We start from the raw sequence: 15,784 nt of genomic DNA, 5'->3' as shown, positions 1-15,784 counted from the left end.
AATACGTCTGCCACGCTAGAATGTCGACACTGTATTCTGTCTTGGCTCCTTGTGTATGCACCATTGCTACAACCAAGGAGAAAAGTAATTTCTCCGCACTCTGGCTTTAAACCAAAAGCAGGCGTTGAAAGGAACTCCTGCAGATTTTTCGATTGTGGGACGATAATTGACAAATATGGTATCACAAAAAGTAGAGCTATCTTTATTTGTATGAATATCCATAAATGTATTTGCAAACATAACTTCTCCTCTTAATGGTTGTGTGAGACATTAAATATAAAAACAATGGTTTTAGTTGTAAAGAACAAAGAACAAAAACTTTCTGATCAGGCTGTGTGTTGTCATAATGGCCACTGTGTGGTGCTGAAAAACAATCTGTTTTATCTATCTCTCTCTCTATCTCTTTCTTTCTCTCTCTCTTTCTTTCCCATTCACCTCTCTCTCTCTCTCTCTCTCACACACACACACACACACACACACACAAACACACACACACACACACACTCTCTCTCTTTTCACTCACCTCACACACACACACACACACACACACACACACACACACACACACACACACTTTTCTTATGATATTGGTTTCTTCCAAAAGTTGCACACACTGCCTTCTGTGTGTCAGTGCTGAATGGTTGATGAATGGAAATAATCTATTTTCCAGATATGGGTGTGGTAACATACACTTAGATATAGGCACTGTTTGCTTTGCAAGTTTGCTATGGCTAGTGTAACACTAAATGTATAATATTCATTTCTATTTGGTTCTTTTAACTTCCACTTCTTTTCAGTGGGCTGCATATGAAATAGTGACCCACAGTGACCCACAGTGACCTACAGTGACCCACAGTGACCCACAGTGACCTACAGTGACCCACAGTGACATACAGCTGTGGCCGTACCAGGTTGTAGCTTTACACTCAGGCCCAGGAGACAAACCCACAAAGGCATTTGAACCAGACGCCCCTGACTCACTGTCTTCTCTTTCATATCCTGTTATTCAGGAAGCACAATTATTCCACAACAGATTACTGGCATCTTGTTGGGGCTCAGCACCACCTGCTGGTTGGAATACTGATCCTCTGATCCAAAGGCATCTGAGGAGTTAATAAGACTAAGTAAATAATAATAAGTTAACATGGCTGCCTTAGGGGACCCACCTGTGGAGAGTGAGCAGGATGCTTTACCTGTACTGCTCAAGGAAGTGTTGATTACAGCTGAGAGACTTTTCTAGATAGTCGAAAATCTGGAGACAATGTCAGGTACAGACCTTCAGACATTCAGGAATTCATTTACAGTATATATTTACTTGAATCTGAAGATGAGGGTGTGACTAAATCACATGTCCTAGAAGATGCTATTGACACCATAACACACAAATGTAATACTGATTTTTCTCTGTTACGATGATTGGTTTCATAAGACAGACACAGAAGACCGTCCTGGCAGGGTGTCGAGGAGCTGAGTAGAAACCGCCTACAGTACATACTTACTTAAATGTAGTTCAGTGGTGTCACATGCAAGCAACTGCTTGGGGCCCCAAGTCACTGGGGGGCCCCTGAGATCTGACAAACTTTAAAGTACAACAGTGCCAATGGCAATGAACGCTGGTTAGAGGGCCCTGTCAATTTTTGCCTAGGGCCTGAACACACTCTAGAATCCCCATTGCATCTAGGCAAACAGTTGCTGATATGAAATATCATCCAAACACCATACAAGCTTAAAGCCAAATGCAGATCCAAATGTTGAGAAGAGGGGGATTTATAAGTTCAGAAATATAGTCACTGTGTCCAGGGTTGTAGTGTCAGGTATAGCAGAGACAGAATTGGCATACACAAAAAGTAGAGACATATTCAACACAACAAAATACAATATAATAAAGCTGAAGATTAAAACACTCAGGACTGGGCAGCGGGAACACACAAAGATGAGAAACGACAAAAAATGAAAACACAGGGTATATACTCACAGCCTAACAAGGAAAATGAACCAGACACACATGAAGCCAAAATGAGGGGCGGAGTTACAAACGGTGAGATGTGAACACAGAGGTCAATCCAAAAGGTCTCATGCTATGTGAAAGATGACAGCTGAGCTGGGGGCAGGGCCAGGCATGACAAATATATATATTTAGAAAAGAATAGGGCCAATATGTGATGACATTTGTAGAGAGTTGTAGAAGCCTGTACAGACAGGTCAGCAACAAATGATACAATACTGAATCAAGTAATGATAACGCTGTGATGAAAGTCATTGAAACTAGAGGCTGTGGAGAATCTGGACTCTCCGTCGTACAAAAACTATACATGGTGCACGGTTAGAGATCAAATCTTTGAAGGACTGGGCTGTAAAGAGAACAAGAGCACAAAGTAAAAGTGACACCATACAAACAGCTCACAGAGGAACAGACCTTCTCACCAAGATAGTAGAGTCAATGAGACTGGCCATAGAACCAGCAGTGCCAGGGTTCCACTTGCAGAGAGGATATACCCACACAACCAGATCTTTCAAATGGTACCCAGCGCTTCTCAGGTGGTGAGGATGGCAACAAGGCTCTGGGTTGTATGAAGAGAGTCAAGCAGCAGGGAAATGTGAACCATTCACAACAGTCCCTCAAGTTTGAGGAGAGAGGAGTGAAACTCCATGATGTAGTAGGCGAGGCACAAGAGAGTGCTTACACCACTAAATGTTGTAGAAAATCTTAATCTTCAGTCATTTCACCAGTAGCTGAAAACGACAAGTTTGTAGGGCTAATAGGGAGGAAATGTTTAACTAAGAGCTTCTTTGGTGGCCTTGATATTGATGTGTCACTTGATTTGAGTGTACAAGTCACTATTTTCAACAAAGGTTGGAAAGACGAGGACTTTCCTGGCATCCACTTTTTCATCCACTGAAGGAGCTCATGATGGTGGAAAGAATCAGGAAGTGTAGCAGGAAACTGTGTCTTGTCAATTAATATTCCATTAGTCTGTCATCATCACCTTATTGAAAGGCTGTTGAGAGGGTTCAATATCAGTGGAGTTAATCCAAGGACAGCAAGAACTAACCAATACCAGCCTTAATAAGAATTAACCAATACCAGCCTTAATAAGTCCCTCTGTAGCGCAACCTGCAGTCCCTAGTGACAGAGTCCATAACATAGGGATGTCTGAGACCTGGCGACCATGACCTGTTTACTCCTGCACATGGGTGTGTAGAAGCCTTAGAGACCTTTAGTGACCTGATCCCTTAGTAGTGTTTGATCCAGACCAAAACAGACTAACAGAAGAACTAGATGCTGTTTTCATGGCCGCCGCAGTGCAGGATTGCTCAGGACTTAGAATGAAACAGAGCTACAGTTTCACCACTTCGCATGCTAGCATGAAGCTACCACTGTGAAGTGATGAGACAGATGCTTTATGAAGAATCTGCAGTATTTGCTAAAGACAATAATGACATTTGGAGTATTTCCATCTTGCAGATGACCTTGTCCTCAAATACCAAAACCCATGTTACAGGAAATAAAAAACTACAGCCATGCACTTCTGCCCAAACAGAGGATAGTGAAATCTAAGTCTCCTCGTTTGGCTCCTATGGTATGTGTCCACAAGAGGGATGGCTTTCTTCATCTCTACATCTACTACCTGCTGAACCAGAATCTGTTCGTGACAGGTACCACTACCCAGAATCCACTGGGTGTACAATCTTGATTTAGCATTTTATACCAAGGCAAAGCCACCAGATTCACTCAGAGATTTATGTTGCATTCTCTACCTGAATCATGTCCTTTGTGATGCCAGAACCTTCATAGAACACATGAAAGGGGTTCACATTTCACCAGGTACAGGTGCTGGTCAAAAAATTAGAATATCACGAAATATTTCCGTTCAAAAAGTGAAACTTGTATATTGTACAAGTTTTCCTCCCCTTCACCTCTTTATTAATGTGCTTGGACACAGAGCTCTGTGATCAGCCAGCCTCTTTAGCAACGACCTTTTGTGTCTTGCCCTGCTTGCGTAAGGTGTCAATGGTCGTCTTTTGGACAGCTTTCAAGTCAGCAGTCTTCCCCATGATTGTGTAGCATACAGAACTAGACTGAGAGACCATTTAAGAATGTGGCACCAGGTATCTACAAATATTGAAACTTTTCACAATGTTCTAATTTACTGAGATACTGAATTTTGGGGTTTTCATTTGTTGTCAGGTATAGTTATCAAACTAAAAGAACACTTGAAATATATCAGTACAGTGTCTTGTGAAAGTATTCGGCCCCCTTCAACTTTTCAACCTTTTACTACATTTCAGGCTTCTAACAAAGATATACAATTTTAATTTTTTTGTGAAGAATCAACAACACATGGAACACAATCGTGAAGTGGAATGAAATGTATTGGATATTTTTAACTTTTTAACAAATAAAAAACTGAAAAGTGGAGCGTGCAAAATTATTCAGCCCAGCTTTCAGTGCAACAAACTCACTCTAGAAGTTCAGTGGATCTCTGAATGATCCAATGTTGCCCTAAATGACTGATGATGATAAATAGAATCCACCTGCTTCTATTGTGTGCACCTGCTCTGTGATAGTCTGTTCTGATACGGTTTTGTTTAAAGTGCAGAGAGCATCATGAAGACCAAAGCACACACCAGGCAGGTCCGAGATACTGTTGTGGAGAAGTTTAAAACCTGATTTGGATATAAAAAGATTTCCCAAGCTTTAAACATCTCAAGTGCAAGCGATCATATTGAAAAGGAAGAAGTATCAGACCACTACAAATCTACCAAGACCCGGCCGTCCCTCTAAACTACAGAACTACAGAGATCTAGAGCTGAGGTGGGAGAGTCTGTCCATAGGACCACAATCAGTTGTACTCTGCACTAATCTAGCCTTTATGGAAGAGTGGCAAGAAGAAAGCCATTTCTCAAAGATATCCATAAAAATCTCGTTTAAAGACACACCAAACATGTGGAAGAAGGTGCTTGGGTCAGATGACACAAAAATCGAACTTTTTGGCCACAATGCAAAATGATATGTTTGGCGTAAAAGCAACACAGCTCATCACCCTGAACACACCATCCCCACTGTCAAACAGCTTTTCTTCAGCAGGGAAGATGGTTACAATTGATGAGAAGATGGATGGAGCCAAATACAGGACCATTCTGGAAGAAAATCTGTTGGAGTCTGTAAAAGACCTGAGACTGGAACAGAGATTCCAACAAGATAATGATCCAAAACGTAAAGCAAAATCTACAATGGAATGGTTCACAAACGTATCCAGGTGTTAGAATGGCCAAGTCAAAGTCCAGACCTGAATCCAATCGAGAATCTGTGGAAACTGCTGTTCACAAACGCTCTCCATCCAACCTCACTGAGCTCGAGCTGTTTTGCAAAGAAGAATGGGCAAGAATTTCAGTCTCTCGATGTGCAAAACTGATAGAGACATACCCCAAGTGACTTGCAGCTGTAATCGCAGCAAAAGGTGGCACTACAAATTATTAACGCAAGGGGGGCAAATAATTTTGCATGCCCCACTTTTCAGTTTTTTATTTGTTAAAGTTTAAAATATCCAATAAATTCTGTTCCACTTCACGATTGTGTCTCTCGTGTTGATTCTTCACAAAAAAATGTAATTGTATATCGTTGTTTGAACCCTGAAATGTGGCAAAAGGTTGAAAAGTTGAAGTGGGCCGTATACTTTCGCAAGGCACTGTATGTGTGTAATGAATGAGTATAATATACAAGTTTTCACTTTTTGAATAGAATTACTGAAATATACTTTTTCATGACATTCAATTTTTTTGACCAGCACCTGTATACCATACTACCAACAATGATTTCATAAATCACCCCGATTTAAACATTTAACATTCTAGCATTACAATTATAGTGTCATTCAGTGAAGAATACGAAGACTAGTGTCAGTGTCATGAGTGCAGTCCGTAGTAATGTTGACCTCTGACCCTGAGAGGATGTCTCTACTGCTCTATTGTGGTTTTTTTAGTAAAATACACCTGGCAGTGGGTATATAGGAAAACTTTGTTCCCTGGTTTGCATGCACATCCCATTTAAGATGGAAATAGCATGTAAAATGTAAGGGCAACAATGATGAAAAAGATGATGAGAATATTTTCACAGCCACTGGGGGAGGGCACCTCTAATTGGGTTTATGGGTTCAGAATATGAATGTATTTTATTTGTTTGAGAACCCTGACCGAGATGTATGTGTTTGATGCTGGTGTCCAATGGAAATCTGCTGTTCATATGTTATTTTTATAAGTTATGAATAAGTTTATTATTTTTAGCTTTTATGTGCTTAATCACCTTGTTGGGCACCTTACATGTATACCAAAGTGATTTTTAATAAAAATATACACATATACACACATATTATATATATATATATATATATATATATATATATATATATATATATATATATATATATATATATATTGTCTGATAGTGTTGAAAGGCCTAAACACCCCCTGATTCAAAGGAACACTACTGATGATGTGTCCTAAATTGACAGAGACAATCCCCACGTCTCTCTTACCATCAAGGAAACTCATGTGACTTAACATCTAATGGCACAATGGATAGCCATACCATCTCGTCCAGTGTTTATGAATCTGAATCATTCCTGAATAAACTTTTCATGACTCAATTCTTGGCGGGTTATTTGGCGGGTTATTTTAACTGATATATATATCAGTTACTTTCTTGCATCCATAAAGGCATCTTAAATTGTGCTGTGTGTCACCAACTCTACAGTGCGAGCAGTAGCAAAGGGACCCCCAAATCTTCAGAGTTGTAATAGCATGCAACCCTTTAGAACAGGTACAGTGCGAGTTGCCGTATTGAGTCACACCCGAATATCATGAGCAAATGGACATGTTCTAACCCCAGTCTGTTCGCGTGGGCCACAAGGATTACTTCAACAACGCAACCATATATAAAAAATGACTTCACTGCATGACTAGAAGAGCACGCTTCCCTTTGCTTCTCCGCAACACTTGAACGTACCGAAACACCGTGGCGTAAAGAACGCGAAGTGACGTCAGCGGTTACGTTTTCCGTCTCCGCGCGCGACCACAAGGGCGGATTCGTGCGCGAGCAGAGCAGGAAGCAGAATTCACTTCGCTACCTGCGCCGAGTTTGGCACCAAGTTCTCCGGATTAAAGGCGATTTCGTTGGCTCGTTGTCGAATGAGAGCGGTCAGAAAGGCTTTAGGTTAATTTCTAGCGGGCGTGCGGTCTCCGTTCGGACACCCTAGCGCTCACTTCGGCGTTTGAAGCACTTCCGTGCCGTTTCGTCGTCGAGAGTTGGGCGTGAGGCTCCTTCCTCGAAACAACTTGTGTGCATGTTTGATTTCTTTTGAATCTTCAAAGCGTTTGTAGACGAGACACGCCGGAGAAATGGGGTGCACGCTGAGCTCCGAGGATAAAGTGGCGCAGGAGAGGAGTAAAATGATCGATAGAAACCTGCGGGACGACGGAGAGAAAGCAGCACGGGAGGTGAAGCTGCTTCTGCTGGGTGGGTTCAGAGTCCAGGAGACCCTCATCTCCCTGGAAGACGGAAAAACACACGCACACACACTCGGGCCGTTGGCCGCTCTTACTAGTTCAATTTAGTTGAAATTGTCAGTTCATATCAATTGTGTTGACTGTTTAGCTGATAAATAAGTCATGACCACCGCCTAATTAATTCATAGCTAACGTTCACGTTCGGGAGGAAGCGGCCTCGCGCGCCTCACGCGCGTCTCCCCGCCAGCTGGGCGAGTTTTATTAGTTTTTGTTGATTTATTTGTTTTGTTTGTTTGTTTTGAAGCCGTACACATGACCCAAACGCCGTACTAACTAGGAAGCTATCTGGCTACTTTTATACTTTTACACTTAACTGGTTGTTATATTGTTACTTTTACAGAAAAGCAGCTCGCTTATATTCAGAGCTGGTGACTAACTATAACTGCTCACTAAACAGACGGGATAGATAAAACAACTAAGTTACACAGAGTCCATAATGGGTTTTGTGTTGTGGGGAGTGAAGCGTCACTAGGGACTCGAGTTGAGTCTTTGGGGGGGGGGGGGGTGTCGCCACTTTACTGGCTGTATTTCAATGCAAATTAACTTGGCTAAACCACCTATTATTCGACTTTCCACACGGTGCTTCTCGCTCCTTCTCGCATCTCTAGTTAAGACGAATAATTAGATTTTAAAAGTTCGGTTATTTTCGAATCAAACGACAAGTTTTCAAATAACGAGCTAATACCTTGGGCCACGGGTGTCTGTGCACACACGGGTCTAGTCTTCATTTACTACTGTCCCCGAAAAAGCGGGTTTGTTACACTTCTTTCAGTGAAGCTGAAAAATGACTGCTGCATCTTAACCACACCTGCATGTCTCGTTATTTCACCCAAAAGTGGTTTTCATTGTGCTCAATTACACACATACACGACGTTGGTAAACTGTATCCTATCTATTAGACTGGTACTGAAATTTTTATAACCTGTTTCTTTGAACATGAGCTTCACTTTTTAATTCTGTAGTGTTTTGCTGTGTGTAGTGTTTGATATCTTAGTCATTGCTTTCACATATTAACAGCCGGAAGCATTATTGACAAGCTTTTGGGAATTAAATTAATTTAGGCATATAAACACACACCTCATCAGAGCTAATTGCCAATCACGGTGTAGAGTAAGTGCTGCCTTAATGGTTGTTTGTTGAAGGGTTGAGTGTGTCAACACACCCATTTGGTTGTGTGCAATAAAAATTAGGAGACTGGGTGTCTTGGATCAGCCCAAGTCAATTAATTAATAGGGGTTAAGGCACATGCATGTTAAACTGCCTACTTGTCTGTAGTGCTCGAGTTTGACACCCCTCCTTTAAAGCCTCATCCATCTGACACTAATCATCTAGACCTCAGCAACCTGTTTAAACATCTAAATCTTTTTTTAAGCCACTGTTACATTAGCAAGCAACCATTACAGAATTAAAGAAAGACAAGGTGAACATTTGTTAGGATGCACGCTGGCAGCTGTCTTGACAGTTTACCCTTAAAGGTCTGTCTGCATCTCTGAAGCGTTGGATGGTTGCCTGGTAACCAATTAGCCCACTCACGTTACCGTGCTGTAAAAATGGCAGGCAGGACATGCCAAACAAAAGGTAACAGTATTTCCCCAGGAGTGAAATCACATGGAGACGAGGCTTTCTGCAGTTGTAGGAGGAGTTGTGCTATTTCTAGTGTAGTATTCTAGTATAGGGTGCATGAAGGATTGGGAAACCCCCTAATCATAAAAACGGGTATCCTCTGTAGTCTGACAGTATCAGGAACCGCTTCACTCCTGTTTTTCCCACACACTTCCAGCCTCAGCAGTAAACGTCAGTTGCTGACTCATGTTAATGGCCTCTGATTTCCCACTGTCTTAATGCTGTTAAATCTCAACTCTTGTACATCCTGAAACCTGGAAGTAAAATAAAAAAAAACACAGAAGCTGTAAAATATGTATTATAACTTATTTATTTTTTAATATTATCTGGAGGTTCATCATCGTAGGCTGACATAAATTCATTGATTATGAGGTATAATTATGATTGAGGCCTAATTTCCTGGCAGCAAACATGTCCTGGGTTTTTCAGTTGTTGACTTTTCCTTGACTATTGCACCATAAAGGAATGACATGTGACATGTCGGATTTACCTAGATATCATCTAGACTTGGCAGTGATGGTAAACATTTAATGTTCTAGTTACCATGTGAAATTGAATGGAGACAGGTGAATGACAATGATCCAGCTTCAGTTTAAAATATACTTTAAAAATCAGATCCACTCTTGATTTTCTTCAAAGCACATGTCTGTTCACAAAATCTGTAACTTTAGCTTTGTTGCTTTCGCCCTGAAACCAAAGAAATGAAGTCCACAAGGTATGAGCCAATGAATATTCTAGGTCCCTGATGTGCAAGGGTTATTCCCTCAGCTGTGATTGGTACTCTTACCAAAGTGCCTCTGAGCCCATGAGTTTGGTGCTGTTGTGTTTTGGGCCATGTGTGTTCACTGCTGAGTTTGCTTAATTGCTACTGGTGGTGCTTTGAGACTCGGAGAGGGGAGAGCAGGCCGCCTCAGGCTGTCACCACAAAACGCCACCTAGGGAGGCGCTGCGTGGGCTAATTGAAACATCGTTTGCTCGAAGTTAAACTGCTGGTTCAAACCTATTCCAAGTAAAGAAAATGAAAACCTTTCTCCAGTTCGTTCTTGTCCATGGTAAGCAGCAGTCTAACATTTCCTCCTGAGCAACGAACTGTCACTTAGGCCCACCCTAAAGCGCCTCACTGTGGAGTCACACTTGCTACATGCTTTAGCCTAAGAATCCAGTTGAAATGGAGATGATTTTTGTTGTAAAATATCATGCGGTCATGAATGTGAATCTTTCTCTGGTGTGCGGTTGAAGAACAACCACCTCGTATTAGAAGAGATGAAGCATTTGCTGCTTTAAACCAACATGTATGAACTTGTACTTTAAAGCAAAGCATTATACATCAGGTAGTGGATGCATAGTGGCACATGAGGCGTACAGTAAGTTTGGAGTTGACAAATTCCTGTTTATTTCACAGTCTGCATGATGTTGCAAAGGGCTTGTCTCTGTCACTACCTAAAATCTTAAATCGTATGGTGTGATCTGTAATATTGTTGGCAACCAGAATGTGCTGATGTACAGAATTGCCAGGTACTGAATATAGGAAAATGAGCAGAATGTGCACCTGTGTATGTTGAGACCTGATACAGCAGTAAGGGCATGCATAATCTGTTTACTGAGATTTTGCTCCAAACCTATTGTAGCAACACTCCGATTAATTAATCCAATGAGGTTAACACCCACTTGGCTTGTGTGCATTATGAGGTCAGGTGTGGAAGGCTGCTATTGTAGCAGTCTGCTGGTTTCAGGTTGTCTGCAAATTGCACTTTATAGCGTCTTGATTTTACAGAGCTGAAACGCCCACGGGGATTTCCTGTTTGCTTCCACAGAATGTCATTGGATCCCAATTCCCTTTGTATCTTTGCTTCAGTTTCCCATTTATACTACAAGAGCTGCTTTGCATTAGCTGTCTATTACCTGGATGATTTAAGTTTGTCGCTGGTCAATTTGGCATGCATTACATTCTTAATTCATCACTATTGCTTTGTTTCCTTCCTTTAAGTTTTGCTAAATATTCACTTAGCTTTGGTTCTGAGGAGTTTAATTATGATCTCTGATGGGCAGAGTCGGAATAAATATTCTTTTATTCAGTAGATAAAGACTTGGTAATGTGTGACTGTGTGGACAAAGTCCTGCTTTCACTGCTCTCTGCTGTGAGCCAAAGCCTCACATTCTTGGCCCTTGCATGGAGAAAATGGGAGAGTCAGTGGAAGTTTAAGGTGTGTGTCATTTTGGCTAACTTCTCTAACATTCCTCGTTGGTCTGCCTGTTCTTTTGCTTCTGTCAGGTGCTGGGGAGTCTGGGAAAAGCACAATTGTCAAACAGATGAAGTGAGTACTTGTTTCTTTCTGCACACCCCTGCAAAGTAATTCTGGGGGCGGTGGGGTCTGTGGTGAAATTTGAGGTGTTAAGGCAGCCGCCGTCTTTCCCCCTCAGGATCATTCACGAGGCGGGCTACTCGGAGGAGGAGTGCAAGCAGTACAAGGCTGTGGTCTACAGCAACACCATCCAGTCCATCATCGCCATCATCAGGGCCATGGGTCGTCTGAAGATCGACTTCTCTGACCCTGCTCGTGCCGTACGTGTCCCCGCCGCCCCCCGCACTGGGAGGCTGTTGTCGAGTTTAACAACCGCTGTGGTCTTCCCTCTAGTTATGCCTGAAGGGATAATGGCGATCGCAATCAAAAGCCACATTGAAGACTCCCAGTGACAAGTGTCCTCAGTGGAAAGTAGAATGATTGCATGTGATGTTGCTTTATCGTGACTGTGTGTGTGTGTGTGTGTGTGTGTGTGTGTGTGTGTGTGTGTGTGTGTGTGTGGGCTTTGCAGGACGACGCGAGGCAGCTCTTTGTGCTAGCGGGCTCAGCCGAGGAGGGCTACATGACCCCAGAACTGTCTGGCATCATCCATCGCCTGTGGAAGGACGGAGGAGTGCAGGCCTGCTTCAGCCGCTCCAGAGAGTACCAGCTGAACGACTCCGCGCCCTAGTGAGTCTCGCTGCCCGTGTGCTGCCGCGTTTCTCACTTTCCTTTCAACATCCCCTTCAACATTTTTTACTTTTTAGCGTGTTGCATTGATTTTTTTTTAATTTATAAACATTTTTTTCTTTGCTTTGCGTGTTCAATGATCTCCCTTGAGATTCAAATATATTTTATGCAAATTTTCAAAAAATGCAAATAATATGGATCTGTGTTGAGAAATATGATGTAACCGAACCTCAGCTTTTGCATGTGATATGCAGACACACAAGGCAGTTTCTATCTTTGACGTCCAGTTCCAGTATGATCGTTGGGGTGTCCTTTTTCATTTCAGGTTCCTCTCTAGTTGACCTAATCAAACTTCAGGCTTAAAACATCTGCGTTTTTTATATCAAGTACATAAAACTAATCAGCAAAGAAATAAAGAACAAGGGAATGTCCCACATGCGCACGACGTGACACAAAATGTCCCCCAGCAAAGTGCTAGATCTATGTGAAGATTAACGTCCTTAAACGACACTAATGCATCACCGCTGGCCTCTGTCCTCAGCTACCTCAACGATCTGGATAGGATATCGAGTGCGGCCTACGTCCCCACACAGCAGGACGTGCTGAGGACCAGGGTGAAGACCACTGGCATTGTGGAGAGCCACTTCACCTTCAAGGACCTACATTTTAAGTGAGCTCCTCTGTGAAATTATAGAAGTGCTAGCCCGCTCCACAATAGAGCGTCTGTCTCGGACGAGCAACCCGTACCTCATGGTATTGAAATGCTGTGGCAGAGAGTGTCGTTTGCATCTTTTCTGCTTGTGTTTTGTTCAGGCTGTCAGGATAGACGTTCAGAGATGATGTCCTGTGTTTTTGTTTTGGAATGTGTCTCCATGAAGCGCTTGCGACTCTGTTTGATTTCCCTTGTATTTACGGTAGTGCTTTACGAGAATGTGTTATTTACACGTCAGTGGGGGTGATTAGCATCAGCTGGTCCAACAACTGACACTGACTACTTTCCGATCACGCAAAGAAACACACTAGAACACATTTAACTGGCTGCCATTGGCCTTGTTGTGTTATACAAATATGTGATGGTACAGGAGCTTTCTAGTAAATATTTGGAATGTAAATGTTTACTTTCAAACATTTGGAATGTAGTGTTGCAGCTGTGTCGTGAAAGAGGTCATGTGACGCTGGTCATTCTCTTGGTCACAAGACATCTAATGACCCACAAGGCTGAGGCCAGGCTCATGCTGGCATAAATGGGTTTTAGCACTACAGCGATAGGGTGCATTGTCTCAGAATCGGAGAACAAACATTTGTTTAGGTAACGTGATATGCTGGTTAAAACCTACACTCGTGCAATTTCTCTCGATGGTAACGAATCTCAGTGGCCTTGTGCTGGTCACACACCTCGCAGGCATTTGTGGATTCCCCAGACAAAATGTGACTTCCTGTTGTGTTTCACATCAGTGGTGTTTTCTAGACCGCCGAGTGGCATCATGTTACGGCTCGTTACCAAGGCAGACCGAGACCTGAGACCATTAACACTCTCCTTACAGGATGTTTGACGTGGGAGGCCAGAGATCAGAGAGGAAGAAGTGGATCCACTGCTTCGAGGGGGTGACCGCCATCATCTTCTGCGTGTCTCTGAGTGACTACGACCTAGTGCTGGCTGAGGATGAGGAAATGGTATGTCGCAAAACCTCCGGTCTGCTTCCCCAGCTGCCACGACAACGCCTCTGCAGCCGTCACTGCCTCTGCTCGAGCACGGGCACACCCATCCCCCCCCTCGCTAGACTGATATTTTTTTTTCCTTCTTCCTTCGTCAGAACCGCATGCACGAGAGCATGAAGCTCTTTGACAGCATCTGTAACAATAAGTGGTTCACCGAAACCTCCATCATCCTCTTCCTCAACAAGAAGGACCTGTTTGAAGAGAAGATCAAGAGAAGCCCTCTCACCATCTGTTACCCCGAGTATGCCGGTATGTCGCCATCATTGTTTGCTCTTATTTCCGTAGTGTGTCCACACCGTATATTCAGGGAAAAGATTAAACGATGGTATTCGCAAGCAGAAACTAAGATGTTGCCGGTCTTTAGAATTTCATTTAAGGCAGTCAAGTCTAAGGTATTGTTTTTATTTGCTTAGGCTCCAGCACATTTGAGAATGCAGCAGCTTATATTCAAAGTCAATTTGAGGACCTAAATAAGAGGAAGGACACCAAGGAGATCTACACCCACTTCACCTGCGCCACCGACACCAAGAACGTGCAGTTCGTGTTCGACGCCGTCACCGACGTCATCATCAAGAACAACCTGAAGGACTGCGGGCTGTTCTAGAGCGAATCGGCACATTCTGGGTCAGTGGAAATCAAACGTGACATTTATCCATTAAAAAACAAAGTGAAAAGTGAACGCACCAAAATAGCAGCCCTCAAAGTAAGACATGTAAATATAGAAGCTTCAGGCTTGTTTGACAAGTTTCTATATCCGATGTGTGTTTACCTCTCTCACTGTGTGTGTGTGTGTGTCTCTATTTATCTTGCAGGGTGGTGATAGTGGGCCGACATGAAGCATTGGGAGAAGTAAAGTTGGAGCGAGGTCAACCACGAACACAATGTAGTGTGTGTTACGTAAACATTCTATTTATGTTTTCGGAACATTTTAAGTGATGTTTTAGGAAAAGAAACCCTTTGTGTAAAATATTTGTACAACTGTAATTGTTGCTGGAATTTTTCACTGTTTTTGAAATAATTTACAGGTCATTTTTTGACATATTTTTTCACTCTAAAGGTTTTTGGGAGCAGCTGTTTTTCCCTTCTCTCTGTACTCTAGATATGAAGGTACATGTGCCTTGCATGTTGGCAGTTAAGTTGCAGTGCTTTGTCATCCAGAGTTGTTGAAACATAGATTTAGTTCTTGATAATCACTCATCTAACATGAGCATGGTTTTTGGTGGCCACAACCCTGGTTGTGAATAACCTTTCTTCTGTAAAACCATATTGACCAATTCCAATGTGCGTGACACCTGACTGATTAGAATGTGTTGGGGAGAATCCTCTGGGTGCAAACCTGTCAATGCAGTGGGATCTTCCAGAGCAGTTCACATTACACAGCAGTTTGCATGGACCATGTGAAAATGGGGTTTAGCTGGTATGATGTGGTTAGATACCTAATCAGAATGAAAATAGCTAGAGCTAGTTGGAATCAGAAGGAATGAGGAAGTAGTTTCATTTAGGATGGTAAGCACAAATTTATGAAGAGGGATTTCAATAACCAGAAAGACATTCTGTGTGAAGATGTAGATATGGAGATGGATGTTTATTGATCAAAGGAAGGGTCATTTTTTAAGGGACCAAAGGGTTTTACTCGAATGTGGTTTCTGCAGTAAATAAGCACCCATATAATTTTCATATAACTTCATTTCAGACTATTCAACTGCCTGTACATGTTAAATTTGAACAAAGTTTAACATGCTAGACATTCTCTCAGACAGCTATTTATGACAAATGTATTAGGTGTATGCATTGTCTTCTCTCTGTTCTCATTGGTTGGGAACAAACAATGACTAATATCCACTATTTTGCTAATAAAATGTGCTGTGTAAATCATGGCATCTTTTAATAAAAGGTCAAGACTT

The 15,784-nt window shown here is 42.3% G+C and overlaps 1 protein-coding gene across 1 annotated transcript; it reads left to right on the top strand.

Annotated features, from left to right (window-relative positions):
• Nucleotides 1-7,074: 7,074 nt before the first annotated feature.
• On the top strand, nucleotides 7,075-15,784 carry gnaia (guanine nucleotide binding protein (G protein), alpha inhibiting activity polypeptide a). Its single transcript, XM_077021606.1, has 9 exons — nucleotides 7,075-7,516; nucleotides 11,462-11,504; nucleotides 11,611-11,752; nucleotides 12,004-12,161; nucleotides 12,703-12,831; nucleotides 13,706-13,835; nucleotides 13,976-14,129; nucleotides 14,294-14,504; nucleotides 14,693-15,784. Exons 1-8 carry the CDS (start codon nucleotides 7,399-7,401, stop codon nucleotides 14,482-14,484), a joined length of 1,065 nt encoding a protein of 354 aa, XP_076877721.1. The 5' UTR covers nucleotides 7,075-7,398; the 3' UTR covers nucleotides 14,485-14,504; nucleotides 14,693-15,784.

This window comes from Brachyhypopomus gauderio, chromosome 11 (assembly GCF_052324685.1).
Source record: "Brachyhypopomus gauderio isolate BG-103 chromosome 11, BGAUD_0.2, whole genome shotgun sequence".
Lineage (NCBI taxonomy): Eukaryota > Metazoa > Chordata > Actinopteri > Gymnotiformes > Hypopomidae > Brachyhypopomus > Brachyhypopomus gauderio.
The sequence above is the reverse complement of the archived record's forward strand: the minus strand, read 5'-3'. Positions and strand labels throughout refer to the sequence as shown.

What these genes read in the sequence shown, in the direction of transcription:
- gnaia (XM_077021606.1), top strand. Translation starts at nt 7,399, where the DNA reads ATGGGGTGCACGCTGAGCTCCGAGGATAAAGTGGCGCAGGAGAGGAGT. An exon ending in CTGAACGACTCCGCGCCCTA is followed by an intron (nt 12,162 to 12,702) that starts GTGAGTCTCGCT and finishes CTCTGTCCTCAG; the next exon opens with CTACCTCAACGATCTGGATA. An exon ending in TGGCTGAGGATGAGGAAATG is followed by an intron (nt 13,836 to 13,975) that starts GTATGTCGCAAA and finishes TTCCTTCGTCAG; the next exon opens with AACCGCATGCACGAGAGCAT.